Consider the following 25,914-nt stretch of genomic DNA (forward strand, 5'->3'; position numbering starts at 1 on the left):
TTCCTAAGAGGTTATCACCTTGATCTGCCTGCCTGTTAAAGCAGATGGAACTGAATTTGACACCATAGAAGAGCTACAATCTAGATTCTTGCCAGAGATTAGAACCTCAAATTGTCTGCAGTCCAAACCTCAGCAAATGTTCAGTTGTGAGAAACAATACATACAAAGGACAACACACATAATCTATACATCCTTCTTGATATGCTGTAATGGCTTTGGACAAAGAGCAGGAGAAAGCTACAAACTTGGAAAACACTGTTTTGGACAAATTATACTCTGATCCTGTTCTACAGGCTTACATTATAAGGCAGTGTCATGAAACTTGGCATTATCTTTAGTCAAAGAAGTCTAGGGAAACCTTTCTGTTACATCTAGGCCCTATTAAAAAAGGTTTTCCTAGATCACAATGCCTTATCTGTCAGTTTTATTCATTTTTTAAAAACCTATCTTGATACAATTTCAAACTTACAAAAAATATTTGCAAGGAGCATCATGGCAGAGTGAGCTCTCCTGGTAATCTCTCCCCTCCACCATACAATGAAAAAGACATTCATACTCCAACAGAGGACATCCAAACACAACATAAAAGATGTCTGAGAGACCCATGTTGCCCTATGATGGAGGGCGGAGAGGCTGGAGCCCCCCTCAGAGGAGGTGGAAGAGGGTAAGAGAAAACTTCACTTCCTCCCCAAAAGACTGCAATCTGGGACCCCAGGTGGCCTCCAAGAGGGAAGGAAGTGGGGAGGGGACATTTGTTCGTGGGAATGTCAAAGATCCCCAAGGGCTCTCACAGCCTAGAGGGAAGCCCTCTACCAGGGGGAAAGCTATTGCGGGGGGTGACCTCATCAAGTCAACACCCCAGGAGAGCAGATAGTGAGAACAGAGTGAGAAAACCCCAAAAGCATGCAGAAGAAAGCACCCCTCTCTCCCACCTGCTCAGTGCTGGCTCCAGTGCTGGGATCTCAGCAGAATGCAGAGGGCTCAGAATATGTGGCTCTTGACCCCCACCTAGTGGCGACAGGCAGTAACCAAGACCAAATAATAACACAATGAGCAAAAACAAAGCCACACCCTCTAACATTATCAAAAATTATATTAAATCTCCAGACCAGAGAGAAAAGGACAAGTATCCAGAAATCAGTCCTGAGGACACAGAAATATGTAATCTAAATGACAGAGAATTCAAAATAGCTATCATCAAAAACTCAAGGAGTGGGGCCGGCCAGGTGGCGAAGTGGTTAAGCACGCATAGTCCATTTCAGTGGCCCAGGGCTCGCCAGTTCGGATCCCGGGTGCGGACATGGCACCGCTTGGCAAGCCATGCTGTGGTAGGCGTCCTTCATATAAAGTAGAGGAAGATGGGCAGGGATTTTAGCTCAGGGCCACTCTTCCTCAGCAAAAAGAGGAGGATTGGCAGCTGATGTTAGCTCAGGGCTAATCTTCCTTAAAAACAAAAAACAAACAAACAAAAACCTCAAGGAGTTAAAAGAGAATGTAGAGAAACAATTCAATGAGTTCAAGAGCAACTTCACAAAAGAGACTGAAACTATAAAGAAGAATCAATAAGGAATACTGTAGATGAAAGACACAACAGAAGAGATAAAACAAAATATGGATTCCCTGAACACTCGAGCAGACATTACAGAGGAGCCAATCAGCATAAACAAGGATAGACATGTTGAAATGCTCCAGATAGAGAAGGAGAGAGAACTAAGACTAAAAAGAAATGAAGAAAGTCTCAGAGAAATATCCAACTCAATTAGGAAATACAACATAAGAATTATAGGTATTTCAGAGGGAGAAGAGAAGGAGAACGGAGCAGAAAGCTTGTTCAAAGAAATAATAGCAGAGAACGTCCCAAACCTGGGGAAAGAGATGGAAATCCACGTGAAAGAGACTACCAGATCTCCTAATATGTCAATGTAAAAAGACCTACTGCAAGGCATATAGTAGTGAAACTGGAAAAACTGAATGACAGAGAAAAAATACTAAGGGCATCAAGGCAGAAGAAAATAACCTACAAAGGAACCCCTATCAGGTTTTCAGCAGATTTCTCTGCAGAAACCTTACAGGCTAGGAGACACTGGAATGACATATTCATATCTTTGAAGGACAAAAACTTTCAGCCAAGAATACTCTATCTAGTGAAAATATCCTTCAGATACGATGGAGAAATAAAAAGTTTCCTAGATAAACAAAAGCTAAGGTAGTTCATAGCCACAAGACCTCCCCCCACCCAACAAGAAATCCTCAAGGAGGCCCTTGTACCTGAAAAAAAAAAAAAGGGGGGGGAGAAAGAGGTTACAAAGCACAGAGTAAGGAGATAAACAGGTAGACAAAATCAGAAAATTGTAGCTACACATCAGAACAGGTTAGCAAATACTCAATTATAGCACTGAAGATAAAGGGAAGGAAAACACCAAAAACAAAGATAATCTTGCCATTTTAACCATAAACTCACAACTCAAGATGGAATAAGATGTGAGGAAAACAATTTAGTAGGGGAAGAGGTAAGGGAATCAGTTTAGTCTAAGGAAATAAGAGGCCATCAGAAAATGGACTAGCTTATCTATGAGATTTTGACTACAAACCTCATGGTAACCACTAAACATAAAAAACTACATAACTCAAGTGGTAGACTAAAATACACAGGACAAGAAACAAAGGAAATGCAAGAGAACCAGAAAAAGAGTGATCAAATGGCAGCATTAAGCCCTCATATATCAATAATCACCCTAAACATAAATGGACTGGATTCTCCAATAAAAAGACACAGAGTGGTGAGACGGATTAAAGAACAAGACCCAACAATATGCTGCCTCCAGGAAACACATCTCAGCTCCAATGACAAACACAGGCTCAGAATGAAGGGCTGGAAGATGACATTCCAAGCTAATGGCAAACAAAAGAAAGCAGGCGTCACAATACTTATATCAGACAAAGTGGACTTCAAGACAAGACAGGCAAAGAGAGACAACGAGGGGCAGTATATAATGATCAAAGGGACACTCCATCAAGAAGACATAACACATATAAACATCTATGCACCCAACAGAGGAGCACCAAAGTACATAAAGCAACTAATAGCAAACCTAAAAGAAGATATTAATAACACAATAATAGTAGGGGACCTCAACACTCCACTCACATCAATGGATAGATCATCCAGACAGAAAATCAACAAGGAAATAGTGGAATTAAATGAAAACCTAGACCAGATAGACTTAATAGACACACATAGAACACTCCATCCAAAAACAGCAGAATACACATTCTTCTCAAGTGCACACGGAACATTCTCAAGGATAGACCATATGCTGGGAAACAAGGCATGCCTCAATACATTTAAGAATATTGAAATAATAATAAGTACCTTTTCAGATCACAATTCTATGAAGCTAGAAATTAATTACAAGAAAGAAGCTGAGAAAGGGATAAAGATGTGGAGACTAAACAACATGCTACTGAACAACCAATGGATCACTGAAGAAATTAAAGCCGAAATCAAAAAATATCTGTAGACAAATGAAAATGATAACATACCATACCAACTCATATAGGATGCAGCCAAAGCCATATTAAGAGGGAAATTCGTTGCAATACAGGCTCACCTTAACAAACAAGAAAAATACCAAATAAGCAATCTCAAACTAAACCTAATTGAATTAGAAAAAGAACAAACAAAGCCCAAAGTCAGCAGAAGCAGAGAAATAATAAAAGTCAGAGCAGAAATAAATGCTACTGAAACAAAAAAGGCAGTAGAAAGGATCGATGAAACAGAGGTGGTTTTTTGAGAAGATAGACAAAGTTGACAAACCCCTAGCCAGACTTACAAACAAAAAATGAGAGAAAGCTCAGATAAATAAAATTAGAAATGAAAGAGGAGAAATAACAATGGATACCAAAGAAATACAAAGGATTATAAGAGAATACTGCAAAAAGCTATATGCCAACAAAATGAACAATCTAGAGGAAATGGATAAATTCTTAGACTCTTAAAACCTGAATCAAGAAGAAACAGATAATCTAAATAGAACCAATCACAAGGAAAGAGATTGAAACAGTAATCAAAAGCATCCCAAAAAATAAAAGCCCAGGACCAGATGGTTTCCCTGGAGAATTCTACCAAACTTTCAGAAAGGATTTAATACCTATCCTTCTCAAGCTATTCCAAAAAATTAGGGAGGATAGAACACTTGCTAACACATTCTCCGAGGCCAACATCACTCTGATACCAAAGCCCGACAAAGACAACAAAAAATAGAAAACCACAGGCCAATATTGCTGATGAACATAGATGCAAAAATCCTCAATAAAATATTGGCAACCCAAATACAGCAATACATCAAAAATATCAGACATCATGATTAAGTGGGATTTATACCAGGGACACAGGGACAGTTCAACACCTGCAAATCAATCAATGTGATACACCAAATTAAAAAAATGAGGAATAAAAACCACATGATCATCTCAATAGATGCAGAGAAAGCATTTGACAAGATATAACAGCCATTTATGATAAAAACTCTTAACAAAATGGGGACAGAAGGAAATTACCTCAACATAATGCAGGCCATATATGACAAACACACAGCCAATATCATACTCAATGGGTAAAAACTGAGCATCATCCCTCTGAGAGCACCAACAAGACAAGGATGCCCACTATCACCACTCTTATTCAACATAGTACTGGAGGTTTTGACCAGAGCAATTAGGCAAGAGAAAGGAATAAAAGGAATCCAAATAGGGAGTGAAGAGAGAGTGAAACTCTCACTGTTTGCAGATGACATGATCTTATATATAGAAAACCCTAAAGAATCCACTGGAAAACTAATAGAAATAATTAACAATTACAGTAAAGTTGCAGGGTACAAAATCAACTTACAAAGATCAGTTGCACTTCTATACTTTAATAATGAAGTTACAAAAAGAGAACTCAAGAAAACAATTCCATTTTCAATCACAAGAAAAAGAATAAAATATCTAGGAATAAATTTAACCAAGGAGGTGAAGGACTTATACAATGAAAACTATAAGACATTATTGAAAGAAATTGATGACGACATAAAGAGACGGAAAGAGATTCCATGCACATGGACTGGAAGAATAAACATAGTTAAAATGTCTATACTACCCAAAGCAATCTACAGATTCAATGCAATCCCAATCAGAATCCCAATGACATTCTTCACAGAAATAGAGCAAAGAATCCTAAAATTTATATGGGGCAAGCAAAGACCCTCAACTGCTAAAGCAATACCGTTCACAGAGGAGTGAGAGGATTATTCAGATTGGCTGGAGCACACTAGTGTGAGATTGGGTGGGAAAGATAGGCTGAGGCTGGGGTCTGATTGTTTTGAAAGTCCGATGACGAAGTTTAGATTACAGCCCCTTCAAGTAAATGGGAGTCAGTGGGAGACTAAGCAATGGAGTGATGCAATCACGGCCCTGGGTTAAGAAAACTAATTAAATAATAACCTAAAGGATGGACTGGAAAGGACCAAGAGAGGTCAAAAACTGGACATTACACGGGGCCGGCCCTGTGGCTAAGTGGTTAACGTTCCATGCGCTCCACTTTGGTGGCCCTGGTTCACAGGTTTGGATTCCGGGCATGGACCAACTCCACTCATCAGCCATACTGTGAAGGCATCCCACATACAAAAACTAGAGGAAGACTGGCACAGATGTTAGCTCAGGGCTAATCTTCCTCAAGCAAAAAAAAAACAAAACACCCCAAACTGAACATTATAATATCTAATTATCTGCCATTAAAAATAATGCTGCTTCTCCTGATCATCAAAGAAGTTAATACATGTGGGCTGAGCTGTGTGGAGAAATAAAGTCACATGGTTCCTCCACATACCAGCTGTGGCCTTGGACACATCTCCTGAATCCCTGAGCCTAGGACACCTCATCTGTAAACAAAGATGATAATCCGTACCTTGAAGGGTTGCTTGCAAAGACTGAATGAGATAATGCATGGAAAGTGCCAAGAGTAGTGTCTGACATCAAGCAAGTATTATAAAAAGTAAATATTACAATAAAAAATATTTGCCACCTTCATCTCAAACCCCTTTGTGATTCTGCACACAAGAATCTAGGATTTTTCTGGCCCAAGGTAAGATTTTCTGGCCAATCTTACTTTATACTGACATACTCATTTTTATAATAATTAGAATAATAAAAACAAACAAAATAATGCCACAAGAAACATCCTTGTATATACATCTTGTCCACTAAGGCAGGTATAGATTAGTAGGGCAGATTCCTAAAATTGGATTGCTGAGTCACAACATACTTATATATTAAATTTTGACAACTGCTGCCAAGTTTTTCTAAGTACTTTCCTCAAAAAAGGTATAGACATTTACATCTCCTACCAACAGTGAATGAATACCTTAAACAAAAGTTCTCACCAACTCTTGTTATTATCATAATCTTTAAGTTCTACTAATCTGATAGGCATTTCCAAGTCAGAGAAATTTTTAAGGTGCAGAAGAAAAAAGAGGGAAAGCAAATTTGAGAGTTTGCAGCAGCTGAACTTGATATATTTTCAGTGGAAGTAGGCTAAGTGGTCACCTTAGACAGGCAGGAAGATGGTGACAGGGCTGCAGGGCTGAGAAGTAGTAAGGGGTTGGGAAAGCTCATGCGAGTTCACAAGAGAGGAGTAAAATGTTTGCTAATCTCTGTGAAGTTCTATTGAGACCATCAGCATGAATTTTACGCCAGACCCAGCTGACACATTTTGGAGACATATGAGGAAAGCCTAGAGAGCTGGTATCGGGAAGAAAGTTCAGAGAGCAATCAAAGTGACTGCCATGTCAGGCAAGGAGGAAGGTTAACAGGGCCAACCAGGCAGACTCCAGGCTAGTAAGGACGCACGGCCAAGGAAGTGGGTCGAGAGGTACAGGAAAGACTGGAGGGAAGGCAGCCCTCAAAGAGGATCAAAGAACAGGGTTAGGATGTATGAGAGAGATATAAAAAAAACAAAAATGGAACATTACAGTCAAAAAAGAAATCTGACTTTGAGGTCTTCAAGGTGGCACTGTTTCAGTGATGAGGCCCAATGTGCAGCTGTGCGTATGAACAGCTAAAGATAAGGAAAGGTCATAATGTCACAGGTCAAGGAAGGCTGGCACGGTGTGGAACTGGTTATCAATATGGCTACTAAACCTGGAAGGGGATGGAAGGAAACTGGAGGAAAGGGAAACCACAGGTGACGAGTAAACTGGAAACAGCAAGCGCGTGTCCTAGGAGTCACTTCACTACAGGACTGAGGATAGCGGGCTGGAAAAGCTCCTTCAAAAATGAAGCTCCGTTGGGAAACGATTTTTTAAATGATGTTTAACTATCATCACTTTGTTGAGTGCAAGCAGTAGAATGGGAAGAGAGATGCTCTTCTGTGAATGCGGCTGGTGGAGAAGTGACATCCTCCAAGGGCAGGAGGTTCCACTTAAGATGAAAGGATACGGAAATCACACTGGGCTAAGATTTAGGAGCTTGTGCACACGGGGTTCTCCACAGAGCACAAGAGAAGGGGTTAGTAGGGGAGGATAAAGGAGAGAATGAGGTTTAACTAGGGGGAGAATAATTTAAAAATTCCTAAAGATTTTTTAAAGAAATCTCCAAAGTTTCTAAAATAGTAGACGCATACAAAGTTAAGCTTCACAGAGAGTATGGTCTATCAACAGATTCATACGTCTCTAATGACATATTTTACCTTTTTTTCCAGAAGCTAATTTAAATGTATCCTACCAGAAAGTGACATTGAAATCTGGCACCAGTGGCAGATCAAAGTCCCAGGGCAATTTTCTCTCTGCCAGGCACAGGGTCACTAGCAAATATAAAGCATTCGTGAAATGAATAAATACGTAAAACTCTGCTTACTGACTGTTACAGCCACATAGGAGTATTAGGGTAGATTCTTCCTCTCAAGTTTTAGTAACAGTAAAAATAGAAAGAAATAGTTAAATACTGTGATCACTAACAACTGCAAGTGAAATAAGTCAATGGGTGGCAGAAAAGAAGGGGAGAAGGAAAAAGGGAGTCAGTAATAACCTAGCGAGAACACCTTTCTTGATGGACATGTCTCTTAAATTCTGATCTCTTTTCCTTCTAACAAGGTTCAGAATGAGTCTTAAGACTTATTCTCTTCATAAATAAAGAATAGAAGGGGACCGTCCATAGTGCATCTTCATGACAAAAAATTATAAACAAACAAGTGAATAAATCTGAGATGTTCTCAGAAGCTGTGAGGCACATTTCCTCACTGTGACTCTTCCCAAAAAACATTTATCAATTTATAATTATACTGAGATTTATTTACAGTCCATACAATGGAACACCTCATAAGATGCTTGTATAGACTACTGGTTCCTTGATTAAATTAAAAGGAACTTCTCATATGACAACGATTATATCTCAATTCTTTTGTATTTGCTAAGTGATCTTCTTTACATGTAGAATGGCTCATATTCTACATCTGTAAAATACGAATATAAGTAATTCCAACTCCCACATAAGATTGTCATGTCATGATTGTAAATGAGCTACTGAGAGTTAAACCTGGGCCAGACACATAGTAAGCACTTATTAAATGGTGACTATTAACTACTGTTATCATTTACAGACCTCAATTACAATTTATAGAGTTGAAAATAATGCCAAGTTTAATTGCAATGATTTAAAAATAAAATTCAAATTTACGGTGTCCTGACATCTATTCTCTCACTGTAAGCACTATTTCAAGGCTTATAAATGTTTAATGTGTATTTCTACAAAGTGCTACTAGGGTTTAATTAGTTTTAGTCAATATTAAGGTAAACCGAAATTTTCCTATACAATTGATATTTCAGTGTGATCCTCAAGTTAAAATTCAGAGAGATCTGGTTTTCATTCAAGTGCAATTAACTTGCTTTTAAAGATTTTTATGTGACAGTAGTTGGAGTGCCAGATGAAGTACTCTGTTGCTGTGTCTCTAAGAAGAATAAAAATAACACAGAAATCACACAAACAATGTGAAAATTCAAAAACACAAAATCTCTCCCATTTTAAAATACATCACCATCCTCCTAAATGCCGCATGTCCCATCTTATCTTTCTTTTTCCTTTCATGTCTGATCTGACGCTCCTCACTTACCCTCTCTCCACTTCCTACTGCTGCTGTAAAGTTACTACAGACTGGGTGGCTCACAGAAACACAGATTTATTATTTTATGTTGTAGATTAGAAGTCTGACATAGACGCCCCTGGGCTAAAATCAAGGTGGCAGCAGGGTTACATTTGTTCTGGAAGCTCTAGGGGAGAATCTGTTTCCTTGCCTTTTCCAGCTTCAAGAGCCTGCCTGGATTCCTTGGCTCTGGCCCCTTTCTCCAACTTCAATACCAACCACGGCAGGCAGGTCACTTCTCACACTGCAGCAGTCTAACCTCTTCTGTAGTCACATTCCATCGGACTCCCTTCTTCTGCCTTCCTCTTCCACTTTTATTTTTTATTTTTAATTTTTTTTTGAGGAAGACTAGCCCTGAGCTAACATCTGCAGCCAATCCTTCTCTTTTTGCTGAGGAAGACTGGCCCTGAGCTAACATCCATGCCCATCTTCCTCTACTTTATATGTGGGACACCTGCTACAGCATGGTTTAACAAGCAGTGTGTAGATCCACACCCAGGATCTGAACCAGCGAACCCCGGGCTGCCAAAGCAGAACATGCAAACTTACCACTGCGCCACTGGGCTGGCCCCTATCTTCCACTTTTAAAGACCCCTGTGGGGCCGGCCCAGTGGTGTAGCGGTTAAGTTCGCATGTTCCGCTTCTTCGAGGCCCACGGTTCGCCAGTTCAGATCCCAGGTACGGACATGGCACTGCTTGGCATGCCATGGTGTGGTAGGCATCCCACATATAAAGTAGAGGAAGATGGGCACAATGTTAGCTCAGGGCCAGTCTTCCTCAGCAAAAAGAGGAAGACTGGCAGTAGTTAGCTCAGGGCTAATCTTCCTCAAAAAAAATAAATAAATAAATAAAGACCCCTGTGATTACACTGGGTCCATCCAGGATAATCTCCCTATTTTAAGGACATCTGACTAACAGTTTTAATTCCACCTGCAACTTTAATTCTCGTTTATCATGTAACCCAACATATTCACAGATTCTGAGGCTCAGGATGTGGGCATCCCTGGGTGGCCATCATTCTGCCTCCCACAGCCTCTACTCACTCCTTATTACACTACAGTACTTCTACTTCCATAACACGACCACAGACTGAGGTTAAAAACCACGTCACGTTACTAGAGGCAATGAATACTTTTCCATCCTCACGTTCTTTGACTTTTCAGCTGCACCTCGCAAACCAAGAGAAAGAATATCTCAAGAAGAACAAAGTGAGACTGGCACAAGGACAATTCCTGTGGGTCCAGCCCAAAGTGAGTTCTCCAAAAATGGTGGTGTTAAAGCCACTTAATTTGGGAGTAGTTTGTTATGTAGAAAAGGCTAATGGATACATAGTAACCTGTAGATCACACTTGCAACCAAGTGACTTGCTCTAGATCACACAGTGAGTGAGTGAATAAGCTGGAACTTAAATCCAGGTCCACATGCCTCCAGAATCTCAAGGCCCCGCCGCCTTGGCCTGACTGCGCTGCCACAGGATGCTGCTCTGTATCCCCTGTACCTTTCTGCAGCCCTCCACCTTCCACAGAGCTTCCGTCTTCAGGCTACCACGGGTGCTGGGTGGAGCCCTGTGCCTGGAATGCTCGTCCCCATCCCTCCTGTAGCTCCTCTAACTTCTACTCTTCCTCTTAAATTACACTTTAAATGTCACTTCTCCAGGAATGTCTTCCCTGATAACCCAGAATAAACTTCGGTCTTTTTATTACATGCTCTCATTAGTACCCTCTGCATTTCCTTCCAACTACTGATTTCAAGGATAATTACTGTGTACTAATTTGTTTACCGTCTGTCCTCCTTTTGGATTATAAGGCCTCGAGGACAAGAATCTTGCCTAGGTTGTTAGCTACTACGTCCAAGCACCTGGCACGCAGTAAATATCTGTAACATGAAGGAAGAGTTTTAGAACTGACAATGTCTTGATGCAGTTCACCTACTGTATCAAAAGGGTCAATATCCCAAAGAGCCCTCCAGGAAACCTACACAATGAACTTGAAGACTCCAGAGCCACATATCATCTCTCAGATGAGCCATCATTTATTCTTCCACTCTTGAGCCCTGCAAGGGTTCCTGTGCTTCTAAACCGGCTCAATATTAGGCCCACGAGCTGTGGAGAAAAGACTTCACTCAGAAGTCTGGGTGAAGTTTATGTCTAGAAAAGTAATAAGTTAGAACGCTCAGGACTTCTCCACCAACGCGCAGTAATTCTAGGACTGCGACATTATAATATGTCCTTTTAGAAAATAATCTAAAATTGTAATGTTACAGTGCTAGATTCTTTATTGTTCCCTTTTAAACAAAAGGATCATTTTCTCTATTTTACTACAATGATGCACCTTTAATTTAGGTCAAACTTATCTTAGGGACATTGTGTCTCATTTCGATGACACAATTTACATAGATATTTAACAATAACAAATAGATTTTGTTTTGTTGTAAGGTTACTCCACACTCAATCATATTTCCTTCTTGGATTTAAGACACTGTACTGTGCGTGTGCATGCTCGAGCGTGTGCGTGTGTTTGTGTGTGTGTCATCTCTCTGTGTATACAGGAAGGTGCGTGCAGACTGGAGGCAGGAGAAGTAGCCTTTAAACTAGTAAATTTGTTTTTTAAAACAGTGAATTAATCTTAAGAACTTAAACCGAAGATCCCCACAAAATTTCCAGGATTCTAGCAACTCCCTAAGACAAAATTATTCATATAGTTTTGACAATATCTTATGGAGCTATTGTTAACAATACCGTACTGTATATTTGAAAGGTGCTAAGAGAGTAGATCTTAAAAGTTTTCATAACAAGAAAAATAAATTTGTAACTACGTGAGGAGATGGATGTTAACTAAACTTACTGTGGTAATCATTTCACAATATATACATATTTCAAATCACTACATTGTACACCTTAAACTAATATAATGTTATATGTCAATTATATCTCAATAAGACTGGAAAAAATCTATCTTGTGGGATTAACATTAGGGTTAACAGCACCTGCTCTCAATCAAAATTATTACTTTCTAAGTACATATTATTTAATTATATTTCAAAACAAAAAAGTTAAGTGTTCAAAGTCACTTGTAAGTATTTGCAACAACTTTTCCTTTTCGCACTGTGAACGTGACTTGAGAAGCCATGCGATTGGAGCACTAAGAACACGGAACAAGCTCACCTTGCTGAGAAAGAACACACATTCTTGGCTGCTAGAGGACAGTTTCAGGTGCTCAAGACCTCTGCTCATTTGACTTGACTGTGCACTGAATCCAGAAACCTCTCCACCATTTGTAGTTTCTGTGCTTCTACATCCTACATCTCCTGCTTTCAAGGAAACATGTTCTATTCTGCTTTCACTCTCTAAACACCCATTTATTTCTAGTAAAACTCTGACTGACCTCTAGTCATCTAACCTTTTCATCTCAAATTCTCTCACGCAAGATTTCACTCTTGTCTTCCTATGGTGGCGCCGTCCGAAGAGCTAACTCCTCTTAGTCCCGTATTTCTCCCATGATTCAGACCACCCCTCCCCCCTCCCCGCGCCATGCACTGTTACTTGGTTTTCTTCTGTTCGTTTTTCCCTACAAATTCTTCTCCTCCTCCAGATATGCCTCACATACGTTAACTCCCACACAGTCTGCTTCTCATTTCCACCTACTCTTCCTCCTCCAGACCACCTAAATCTCTCTCGATTGCTCCTTTTTTTTTTTGTCTTGCATCTAAAGTATGTCTTAACATGATGTACCACACACACCTGAAAGTAATTTCTTTTTAATGTCATGCCAAAGTCATCTCACTCTTTCTTCTTCTGGTTTTAGCTCAACATTTTAATAGCACCTCCTGAGAAATGCATTCTAGCTTATCAAAATCATTATAAAGTTCTGACTAAGATATCTATTTATCAGGGTTCTGAATTAGTCATATTAACTTCAAAGCAACGAAGCTCCTTCAGTTACTGTTCTGCTATATATTACAGACTGCAATGGATCAAGACCATTCTAACTTTACCACCTCAGCAAGGACCCTCACCCTTGCCACGTCTGAGATGAAATTAATACTCGAAAGTGAAACTTTAATGTTTTAAATACCTTTTATCTCACATTGAAAGGATGACTCATGATGACAGAACTGTCTACAAGGCTGGGGTGGCATTCATTACTGAGAATGCTCGTTGGCATTACCTTTATAAATGCCTTTGTGATTTGCTTCTTCAGTGTCTTATGAATTCTACTGATTAATCTGACAGTTTACACAGTCATAGATCAGCTGGTGTTTTGACAAAACTACCACTAACAGAGATCAGAGAACACCAAAAGAGAAATTGTTTTTTACAGATTATTTTCCACATACAATTCCCTCCCACTGTTAGTTGAAATAAATACGAGTCTTAAGAGAGAGAGAGAAACACATGAAAATATTTTTATATTTCTTGTTGCAACCATGCAGAGGTACAGAAAAAGTTACAAAAGGAGGTATGGTCTCCAAGTTATAAGATTTGGAAAGGCTAAAAAATATATAAAGGAGAAAACCCATCAAATCCATATAATACCATTAGATACAAATTAAAATAGAACCTAAAAAGATACTAATCATGAAGAATTTAAAAAAAGACAAATGTGACTTATAATAGATGGGTTTACAGGAGGTCAACAAATTACAGCCTAGAGGACAAATCTAGTCCACTGCTGCCGGCTCCTGATTGAGAAGATAGCAAAAGCAATATAAATGAATGGAAGGTAATTCTAATTAAACAAAGCATATCACAGGAAACAATCATACATACTCGATTCTGATAGAAATGCTATATTCCCTATCTGGCAAATGTCAAAGGTAAGCACCTGCCAAGATAATGCTAATACTATAATCACCTGATCATTTGGAGAAGCCTATGTCAGTCAGGCAAATTTTATCCCAAAGGAACAAGCCTGGTCAAGAAATCTCCAGTGAGCATGAATTCTAGGAGCGTGATGCCAACCTAGACTGAATCTCCACGTCTGCTCCCAAATCATCTTCAAGAATGGCAACAAAAAAAAAAAATTATAAACCTCTATGATCTATTTCTTCAGCAAAACTTAGAGACAAAGAAAACTCATACACACCAAATATCATGCTGTGGGCAGGCTGAGAAAGAAGAGAGCAAGACACAAGCATGGCAGGAAGGTAACAAAATGCAGTAAGATAGCAGAACACAAAATGTACAAAAAGTAATAGCTCTCAGCTATTAGAAATGTAGAAGGCCCCTTTTACAACAGCAACAGATGACAGACTATATAAGAGTATCTTAAGAAAAGTGGGTAGGAGGAAAATGATAAAACACTCTCGAAGGTCTCAGAAATAGACTTCAACATATGAGAAGACATACCATGTTCTTGAATAGGAATAACCAATACCATAAAAATGGCAATTCTCCCTAAATTAATCTTTTCAATTTAAAACAATCCCACTAAAAACACTCTATCAAGGTTTTCCCCCCAGAACTAGACAATTTGATTCCAAAGTTCCCTGTGAAAAATAAACAAACAGGATGGGTGCCCAGAGAGCTCTGAATGATAACAGCAACGGAAGACACAGGCGGGCTTGCCTTGCCAGGTACTAACACGTACTGTAAAACTTCGACAAACTGAAACAGTATGGTGATGGCGTATGATTCAACAAACCACACAGAACAGAGTCAAGAAACAGACCCCAATATATACGAGAAGTAAAAACACGAAAAAGGTAGCACATCGAGTCAGTGTAAACTTGGACTTTTTACTAAACAGTGTTGGGAAAACCAAGTAGCCATCTGAAAAAGAGTAAGTTGGATACTTATTTCATGTCATATCTAACGAAAATTCCACAAAGATCAAAGTTCTCCATGCAAAAAAATAAAACTATACAAGTATTGGAAAAAAAAATCAGTGAATTCCTTTGTAACCTCAGAGTTGAGGAGATTTTTCTAATGATGACTTAAAATCCATAAGCTATAAAAATAGTTTTTAAATAAATTCCACTACACATAAACGTAAAGATTTTACATGGTAAAGACATCATAAAGTCAAAAGACAAATGGAAAACACGGTAGTATCTACAATACATATCATAAATGGTTAATCTAAGAGTGCCTAGAAAATTGAGAATAAAAAATGGGCAGAGGGTACAAATAGATAACTCACAGAAAGAAAACAAATGACCTTTTAAACATATGAAAAGATGTTCAGCCTCACTAAGAAAAAAATGCAAATTAACTCTACCCTGAGACACCACTCCTCATCTAGGAGATAGGCAAATATCCAGGAGTTTGACAATAAACTCTGTGGAGAAACAGGCACCCTAATATACTGCTGGTGGGAGCATAAAATGGTGCAACTCCTATGGAAATGCATATGCAAAATTACAGATGACAAACATATAGATTAAGCAACCTCCCTTCCAGGAATCAAGCCTACAGTTTCTTCCTATGCAAGTGGAAAATGACATACGTGCAAGTTATACCCTGAAGCATCAAAAGAGAAGACTGGAAACCAGCCAAGGATCCAGTCATAGAGAACTGGTTGAGAACACTATGGAATGAAATTGAATACTATGCAGGAATAAAAAAGGATGGGGAAATCTCTATGAACTGATACAGAGTGATCTCTAGGATACACTGTTAAGTGAAAAATCAAAGGTCAGAACAGTACATAGAGTAGCCTACCTCTGGTTACAACCAATGGTAGTTGATATCAGGGACCCTGAAATTACATGAACTTACCATTTGAGTTAGCTCTTTAACTTCTTTCTTTAAATACTTATGGTTAAAGGGAATGAATCTTGCCTTTCCATTAGAAACTGTATTTCAGGATAACCAAAGAATTACAGTAAACAAGAGAAAGCTATACTTTAAAGAAGAACGTCAACTAATAAATATAGAAGAAATGACAGATTTAGAAAATCACCCTTTTGCAACTCATCATGAAATAGCTGATTTAAGCAAGGAATTATCAAGTGTTAAATGTTAAAACGATTAAGTGCCAAAACATCACACGTTATTTTTACTTGTTTAAAAAAAAACATAAGTCTATTATAAAGGGATCAGACTGTCATCTCTGTAATCTAGTCTTAGCATCACTAACAGCCAGATAACAGGTTTCTCCTGATGTGACATAATACGAAATCTGCAACATCACCTATGGTAATATTCCAGCTGAAATACTTAATATCAATCTAACAAGACTTTAAATCTAACTTTCCAACTACTGGAATTTGGCAGAGAGAGGAATAAGCTAAAAGATAGTACAAGATATTTTTTCAGACAAATATGCTAAGGATATGAAAAAGGGACTTCAAGGACGTAACAAGCAAGTGAGCGTTCCTGGACTGGATCTTGGTTTGGACAAATTAGCTGTAAAGGATATTAAGTGTCGATCAGTGAAATCGGAATATGGACTTGTGTGGTAGATGGCCACAAATTCTTTGCAGTCCCGTCATCAAGAAGTGAAGTCTGGTGTGCATGGGTGGTATAGTGGTGAGCATAGCTGCCTTCCAAGAAGTGAAGTCTATTTCCCTACTCATTTAATCCGAGGTGGTCTTGTGTTGGAGAGGAGGCTGTGTGAGCTCCAGAGCCTGGCCTCAGGAGGCCCTGCAGCCTCTACCTTTGCCCTCTTGGCAGTTTCATGAGCTGCCCTGAGACTGCCATGTGATGAAGCTGACCTACTGCACAGGAGGATGAGAGGCCACGTGGAGGAGAAATGAGGCAGCTCAGCCAACAGCCAGCACCAACTGCCAGACATGAGAGCGAAACCATCTTGGCCCTTCAAGCCCAGCCAACTCTCCAGCTGAACACCACATGTGCGAGCCCAGGCTAAACCAGCAGAGATCTGCCTGGCCAACCTTCAGAATCACGAGAAAACAAATCATTGTTTAAACAACTAAGTTTTAGAGTGGTTTGCTATGGAGCAATAAAAAACTTGTAACACTGGGTATTAAATGAAATGAAAATTTATTAACCAGGAAAGGTAGACAGCAACTGAAAAAAAAGCTGGTTACAAATTATATGTACAGGATAACCACATTTTGATAAAACATACAGGCATGCAGACAAACAGACAAAAAGATTTAGAAGGATATATATTAAGTAATAACAGAGGGATATATAATGATTTAGGTAAACTCTGGGTAGTGAAAATAAGTTTTTCTTTTCTTATTTTTGTTTTCCTAGATCTTCTATATGCATACATATGCTTTTGAGGTAATAAAACAGTTTTTAAAACATATCATGTTTTTAAGTAAGGTCTATAGTGTTTACTTATTCATCAGACAAAAAGGTCAGCTGGGTCCCTGAAAAGCTCAACATGTAAAATCTTGCTATTAACCTCTACTAGTACACAAAAACTGGATAAAGTCAGTTAATGAATAAACCTTTAGGGACAGTTAGGGCTGAACTGTGCCCCCTCAAAATTCATATATTGAAACTCTAACCTCTAATACCTCAGAGTGTGACTGTATTTGGAGAGATAGCCTTTAAAGAGGTGATTAAGGTATGAAAATGAGGCCCTTAGGGTGGGTCCTAACGTGATCTGACTGGTGTCCTTACAAGAAGAGGAAATTTGAACACAAAAGGCAACACCAGGGGTGAGAATGCACAGAGCACGACCATGGGAAAAGACAGCAGGAGAGTGACCATCTGCAAGCCAAGGCGAGAGGCCTGGACCAGATCCTTTCCTGACGGCACTTAGAGGAAACCAATCCTGCCAGCACCTTGATCTTGGACTTCCAGCCGCCAGAAACTGTGAGAAAATAAATTTCTGTTGTTTAAGCCCCCCAGGCTGTGGTGTTTTGTTAGGGCAGCCCGAGCAGACTAAGACAGGAACTGAGTGTACAGCACAATATTTGGAAAACTGACCCCATGTGCATTTTAAGCATGGCAAACAAATAACTGAACCATGAAAACTGTTTATAGTAAGCCCTGTTCTAGAGTGCTGAAAAGTTTTAGTCTAAAGTCAAATAACAACTATAAACATGTACAAAGAGGAATTATGTTAAACGTATGCATGTAGAGAGGAGGCAGAGAGAATACTTTCTAAATGCGCCGCCTCACTTATGATGAACAAACATGTTGTCTAGCCTACATTCTACCCTTGAGCTGGCAAAAGAAATGGGCTTTCTTGTTTTGTTTTGTATTTATTTATGGGCCACTGACAAAGAGCAAAAATAATGGAGAACCAACAACTAAAGAGCAACATTCTCAAGTACTATTGCTATCTGATCAAATACAAAATATTTCTTTCACTCATCCACTTTTAAGTTAAAAACATTATTTACAAAAACTACACTGTTTATAATAAACAATAAAAAAACAGATTGAGGGGCCGGCACAGTGGTGCAGCGGTTAAGTGCACACTTTCTGCTTTGGCGGCCCGGGGTTCGCCGCTTCAGATCCTGGAAACGTTTGAAACCATTGTATTAAAATGCTCTGTCCCCTACAAACTGCTGAGTAAAAATGCTGAAGGAATACATATTTAAAAATCAGTAAATAACACAGCTGAGAAGATACACACGGGAGATAGAATGAAGGGCCAAAAGATATTGACTTGATGAAACAACAGGCAGATGAGAACATTGGTGGGGACTCTGATGGGGCAGGAGAGATTGTGGCCTATATGAACAAAAGGTTTAGGATTGTAGTTGATGGTAGGCATTGCAAAATAAGCCTGAAGTGTATCTCCATGACTCAAAAAGTGAATGCAATTTTAGGCATCATTAACAAAAGCATAATTTCCAAAATGAGAGCATTCCATAAGATTGCCAAATATATATTTAAAAACCTGTTTGTTCTACCAATAACCAAATAAACAAAGCTGCCAAATAATACAGGAAGCATTGTTTGGTAGACATTGAAATGAATCAAATCTGAGTTCCAATCTTCATTCTCAAGCTTATGCAAGATATGTAACTTCAGGAAATGCAGCTTCAGATCTTTGACAGAGCCCTGGAGGGGACTTTGGCAACCTTGTTGTGAGGGTTAGAGTTACTGTGGATAATACCTAGCATAGTGCCTGCATACTCTAGGCACTCAAGAAACAGCTAATGTTTACACAGCACTATGTGAAATTCTATCTCATCTAATCCTCAGAACAGTTCCATAACAGGAGATCATACTACATAAATGCAAATGATCACAAGAATGGGACTAAAATTGTAACAGATGAAATATTCAATGATGGCAGAGAGCAATACTAGAAGCATTGCCATTTACTTTTAGTAGGAACAGAAAATGGTGCAACTTTTCTGCAAAGCAATCTGGCAATATGTGCAGGGGACATTTCCAAAGTTCAAATGCAATGGTCCAACTCAATTTGGGAAAGGAAAGGATTCAGAAAGTGCCTGTGGGTAGAAATGGGAGTGATCAAAGGGTTGACTGGTTAGTGCGTATCTTCATTAATATGGCTGTTTATCACCAGAAAAGCATCTCTAGGAATGGAAGTCTTTTCTTTTGGTTATATTTCTCCCAGTTACTGATTTCCATAAACATCCCCTCGGCAGCCCAAGCCTATATGTTCCTGAGAACTCCAAAAGCAGAAATTGTGGCCCACTTCACCATTCAGCTCCTCCTATTTGAATGGAAGCACATCACCTAGGGAAGCAGATAGTCCTAATGACTCAAGAATTTCTTAAGATTAATAAAGGAATGTGGGATAGACATACATAACTTCCTTCCGGATGAGTGGTCCCAAAATCAGAGCAATTCATGATGTTTAAGAAAATGTCACCGCAAAGAATGAAAGTGAAAATACTTCATTTCTTCTAAGTCCAAAGTATGTTGCCCTTTGACTGCATTACAACTCAAGACTCAAGGAAAAATGTTTTTGTAGAAAGTCTGATGATAATGGATACTTACCTAAAATGAGATGAAGTTTGGTTTCTGTTTGGAAAGCATAGTGCAATGTCACCAAAAACGGTGACTGCCTAATGTGCTCCAAGACTTGTCGCTCTGTCCGTGTATGCTCTGTGGTCTTGGCCTTTTGAACTATTGTTGCCTTTTTCAAGACTTTCATGGCATACAGCTTTCCAGTATCGTGACCACTTATTTTACGAACTAGAAATACTTTTCCATAAGCTGAAAATGAAAAGAAAAAATAAAAAGAATTGAAATGCAACACAGGCAGAATAATAATTTACTGGAAGTTGAAAGTTACAAGGCACAAAAAAACACTCTTTGAATGAAAAAGTATCCTTAGTCCTGTTTCAAATAATTGTTTGATAATTCCTTCAATTTTATGCCAAATATATTTCTAGGTCTAACCTTCAGTATTTACATATCTAACCAGCACTGACAAAGTTATGCTTTCATTCTTTTACTATTATTCTCTCCTCAGTATTTTTAGCTGTAGAAAACCGGCTGTTATTATGGTCAATTAACCACAATCCAATTCTAGAACAACTAAGACATTTTAGACATCAGATAAAACCTCTAGGTTTTGATGTAAACCTAGATGGATGTAAACAAATGAAAACAGTTCTTAAGAATCTCATACACACATATAAATCAAGAGCCTCAAGTACTCCTCTCTACTTATTTTAAAAAGTCTAAAGCAACATAAGCTGACATTATATAAACAAAAGAGACTTTCAGGTTTAAAAAACATTAAAAGACCTTAAATTGCAAGCAATACCAACAGAAGCCCCTGTACGAACCCTGGGCAGTAACTCATGGCTTGGGAAGTCAACCTCACCACATTTCCCTAAGTACAGGCTCAGTGGGCAAATCTTGTGTGTGGTGCCGCTGCCCTGTGTGGAGAACTGGGGCCTCGTGGGCACTGTGCCTCTGGGGCAGAGCAGCCATCCGCATTTATTTCCTTAGAGCAGCAGGGAGAGGGCAGGAAGAGGTGGGGGGAAGAGGCGGGAGGGAGGGCAGGCAAAAACACTGTGAGAGGGAAGAGGCAGGTCCTCAGTTCATACCTGCAAGGTATAAACTCTCTTCCTTTTGAAAAATGCAAACACCTCCTGGGATGGTTAAGCCCTGTCCCACTTTCAAAGTTAATCACTTTAATCAGACCATTCTGGCATTAGTCTGAGTTCTGACCAGACCAGTGCTTCCATACACTGCCCACACCTCTACAGTATTGGCACAGAATTCTGTTCTCTTCCACCCACTAGAACGAGAGAGTTTTAAGGGAAGGGCTCTTGTACACTGTATGTTATTCAGTTCAGCACTTTGGGAAGTAAATTACTACTGACACAAGATACAGAACAGATCAGTGAATGACTGTAACAGTCCTGAGGAGCAGAAGAAGCAACACTTATTCAGGACTTGTCTATGCCAGGCTCTGTGCTAAACATACTCTGCACACTGATTCACTTAATCCTCAGAACAGTCAATCAAGTTAGTCTTTCTAGTAATTCTGTTTTACAGATGATGAAATGGGTTCAGAATACTTAAGGAACTGGCCAAAAGACTTGGGTAAGAAGTGGCAGAAATGGTTCAAACGCAAGCAGTGTGACTCCAGGGACCACACTCTTAACCATAAATGAATTAAAAAAAAAGTGACTCTTCATGAATACTAAAAATCAGATATTCTGGATTTTAATAAAATCAGCACCGTAAACATACTGAACACACTCTGGAATATAGAAAAAGTTCACAAAACGTTTCTGTCTTATCTCATTGTAAAAAAAAAAAATTTTAGATTGAGATTTTAGCAACACAGAAGTGAGCCAAAAAAGAAAATGACAACTTTTAGAACCTAACAAGTTAACCTAAAGTATAAAAATGAAAAAGCTCATCTATTCAGAAGCATTAAAATGAAGCTAGAAAATATTCTAATGTAGCATACTGTATCTTCCACAGAGTAAGCCACTATGTAAACTCAGGAGAAAGTAAAGTCCCCTACAAAGACGGGGCTTTCGTTTTCCCTACATACATGTGGCACCTACCCTAAATTCCTGTTCTCCAAGATTCCTGTCTCCAGAGGGCTATGGTCCTCACAAATTATGCTACCCACCTATCGTCTCCAACAAAGAAAAGCTTTCCACAATACCACTGGAAGATGGCTGTTCAGCTTCTTCTAGCACTCACGTTTGTCTCAGCATAGGTGCAGACCATACGGCAGACAGACCCAGGGTGTTAGCACCTAACCTCTGAGTACTTGTCAGGCACTTTAGAGATATACTAACTCATTCAGTTCTAATAACATCCCTATAAGGAGAGGAGGAGGATTTTATTTTACAGATGAAGAACCTGAAGCCTAGAGGAGTTGGATCACTTGCCTAAGGTCACACTTGCCCATTCAGCTGGGCTCCTACAGGCACACTCTTAGCTATGCTCCAGCTGCCGCCCATAAATGAATGACCTCATAGGCAAATAAATAAGGAGCCAGACATTAAACAGAAGTCATAATATAGAGGTTTGGTGTTACAGTATTGGAATGGACACAGTGCCACTACTTCCAAGAGAAGAAACTTTCATAAAGTAGCCATTTTATTGATGGGGGAGGGGGATCTAAATATTAGAAAATGTTCCTTATATTGAGTGGAAACAGGCCTTTTTATAATATTCATAGGTTAATCCTTCTATGCCCTCTGGACTTACAAAAAAGAATATTACACTTCTTCTACAAGATCAATTTTTTAAATATTTAAAAACACTGTCATGCCATCTCATCTAGGCAAAATGTCCTTATTCTTTAAACCAATCTTCAAGTAAATGACTGAGACTTCACATCACCAGGAGGTTCCATGGCTGTGCTCTGTGAGTTTGTAAACATAGTTTCTTTAATTTCTTTCCCGTTACTTTAAAACACGTCATATTTCACTCCAAATAAATGTGAGATACCACGGGATTCTAACGCATGTGGTCAAATAACTTAAAATCCTCCTTATTGCCACGTTCTATGCTATCTAGTCAAATAATAAACAGTCATCCTCCTTGCTACGTGACAGTATCCAGAAGTTTTCCAAAAATATGAGCTAGGGACTACATATCCTACTAAGGACTACGTACCCTGCCAATTCAATTATTTTCATCTATCAGAAAATGTCAGGGGAAAAAAGTATGATGAAGCTCACAAATCTTTTGTTTCTACATTCATAATTGCCATGATTAACTAAAGCTACAGTACTTCTCTCATATGGTGAGTGCCATAGATGCTTAAGTCAACAAAACTGAGTGCCTTGCTACCATCCAAACAATGAGTATTTCAGAGAAACAGGATCTTATTTATGAGTACGCTGCCTAACTAAAACATAGCTGCCTTGTTTTTAAGCAGCCATAAGGCTGCTTATCACATTGCCAAGGGGGAAGAAAACACATTCACCATTGAAGAGACCTGCAAAAGGCCACCTTCCCTGGTTAAGCTGCTTTGCAGATTAGTGCAGAGAGAGAAAGTGAAGTAGTCCTTCTGTGGAACAGCGCCATCCACTCCAGAACAGCCTACATGTTTTCCAATATCTTAAGAGGGGCCATTGAAATTGAACTTGGTGGCAATATCACTTCCTTTTAGTTTGCAACTAGATGAATGACTGACTGCCTTCTAGCACAGCCAACTCCTGGCTTTCATTTGTACGTGCTGATGCCGTCAAAGAGTTCCTATTTTGAAAGCATCTTTCGGAAACTGCAAAGACTAACAATGGTGAAAACTCTTTTGGCCAAAAAAGATAAACAAGAGTACTTCCTGCTCAGATGGAGCCCCTAAAATGGATGTTTGGGAGCCCATCTGGGTTTGGTGCTTAAAGAGACTGAGTTTCATGCTTCCTCTTTATCTTTAATTCCTGCATCGAAGTGCAAGGGCTTCAAATGCTCTATTAGCAATCTTCACAGAAGTCTCGTGTACTGCTGTGAATCTTCCCAATTTCACCAGAGCCGGGGCCTTTCAAGACACTCGGTCAAGAAATGGGAGCAAAAGAGGATATGAAGTTCCCTGGTTTTCCAGTGAGTGGTCTTGCAGCACTTGAGTGAACTTGAGGTAGAAATTCTACTTACTTTGAGATTGAGGGAAAGTAAACGCTAAGCATAAATGACAAGAAGGATTAACTCCTGACTTAGCTTGATAGACATCTGTGACCATATGAATAACGTAAAATCTTTCCGTTCTAAGCCCTGTAGACACCGTTTTGGATTCTGCTGAAAACTTGTGTGCTCTTTTAGCCAAGCAGCCATTTCAGAAGAGAGAACTGGATCAAGACAGCTACGTAAACTTTCCCAAAGCCGGAGAAAGACTTCCATAGGTTGGAGGAAACTACCGATATCTTACGAAGGTTACTTGTGTTCAAACTGAAATGTGGATTTCTAATTCTATTCTACCTGACATAGCACAATGTTGACAAACCTTGTTGACGATGATCTCAATGGGTGGATGAAAGGAAATAATGTAAAATGAACTAAATGAGTGTCATGCGGAAACATCTAGTTCCTTAGAGCAGCTCCTGTCTCAAGTTGCTTTTCCAAATGTGGTGCTCTTATTCCATGTGCCACAATTATCACTATGAATCAGGTTTTTACCACTTGCTGTCATAATAAAGAAAAGTTAAAACTGACAGTTTTAAAACAAGATGACGTTCATGCTGCTATGTCAAAAACCTGCACAATTTCAACTACTTTTTCAAGCTAAACAAAAGCAGCCTTCTCACTGAAATTTATTTTGAGTACAATTAAATTGATCTTTTCATTTTATTTATAAAATCTAAATTCATTAAAAATTTTTAGGAAGCAGCCTTTAAATCTTTGATTAAAATGATTAATAAGATCAGTTTGTTAAAAAATATTTTTACAGTCTGTCTGTAAAAGCAACTAATTTACAATGCCATATAATTAAAGAAATGTAAAATTTGCATATGTTTACATGCAGTATTCTAGAGGAAAAGGTTAAGAATCATTGTTCTAGAAGGCGTCTGGCTTATTTCCTTCATTATAGTGCTCACCTAGGACACGCTACTCTCACTGGGATCCGAATGGCTCAACCACCATGAGACCACTGCTTTCTGTTACTCAAACTTTTATTAACGCTGCTTAAAATTGTATACATCGTACACTGCTGACCAGCCAGGCCACACATACCGAATCCGTAGCACAAACTGCTGTATCTGAACTACTGCTTTTTATAAAAATAAGGCAGAAAGTCTCTTAGTGACTTTCCCTTAGACAACTCTCAAGACCACTCTCCCCTTCCTCGTAAAAAATACTGCCGAATACAGAACGCCTATAACTAGTTCACCTGCCTACAACTAGTTCACCTGCCTATAACTAGTTCACCTGCCTACAACTAGTTCACCTGCCTACAACTAGTTCACCTGTGCACTTGTGTCCCTGCACAGCTCAGCCGTCTGCTTCACACCAGTCACTGCCTTACCTGTTAATGCCTGTTGTACACGCTATTCTTATTATATAATTTAACTAAATATTACATAAACCACTGAAATGTAAATGTGAAAGAAAAGACAAAAATGAGGTTGAATACTTTGGGAGAACTAGATAAAAGCAAGACACTTAAAAAAAAGAACTGCCGAAAAATTAGGTGTGGGTGAAACCACCATAAAAGGCTAGGGGAAAAAAATTGTGAAAATCTAAAAGGATTTTGTACTCAGATTACTTAAATGTGTCTGCTTCTCATTCCACTTTAAAGAATCTGAAACAATTTTAGATGGATACATTACAATTGCGGTTTACGCAAAATAAACCATTGTTTAAGAAGCTATTTTCAAAGAGTCTTGTGCCTACATCCAAAGACTGGCAAGTGAACACATATTTACATGTTTTAAGTGAAAAGTAATATGTTCAAAGTACACATTTATATATATCT

At 39.0% G+C, this 25,914-nt stretch overlaps 1 protein-coding gene across 5 annotated transcripts in view; it reads right to left on the bottom strand.

Moving 5' to 3' along the window:
- The window catches only part of RPS6KA5 (ribosomal protein S6 kinase A5), a 192,185-nt gene that overhangs the window by 97,049 nt on the left and 69,222 nt on the right, over positions 1–25,914 (bottom strand). For all 5 annotated transcript variants that reach the window (XM_070514200.1, XM_070514199.1, XM_044774212.2 and 2 more), the window contains one exon: positions 20,019–20,237. In XM_070514200.1, coding sequence (XP_070370301.1) covers positions 20,019–20,237 — 219 coding nt within the window. The remainder of the gene's footprint in view (positions 1–20,018; positions 20,238–25,914) is intronic.

The sequence above is a fragment of the Equus asinus genome, chromosome 7, assembly GCF_041296235.1.
Source record: "Equus asinus isolate D_3611 breed Donkey chromosome 7, EquAss-T2T_v2, whole genome shotgun sequence".
Lineage (NCBI taxonomy): Eukaryota > Metazoa > Chordata > Mammalia > Perissodactyla > Equidae > Equus > Equus asinus.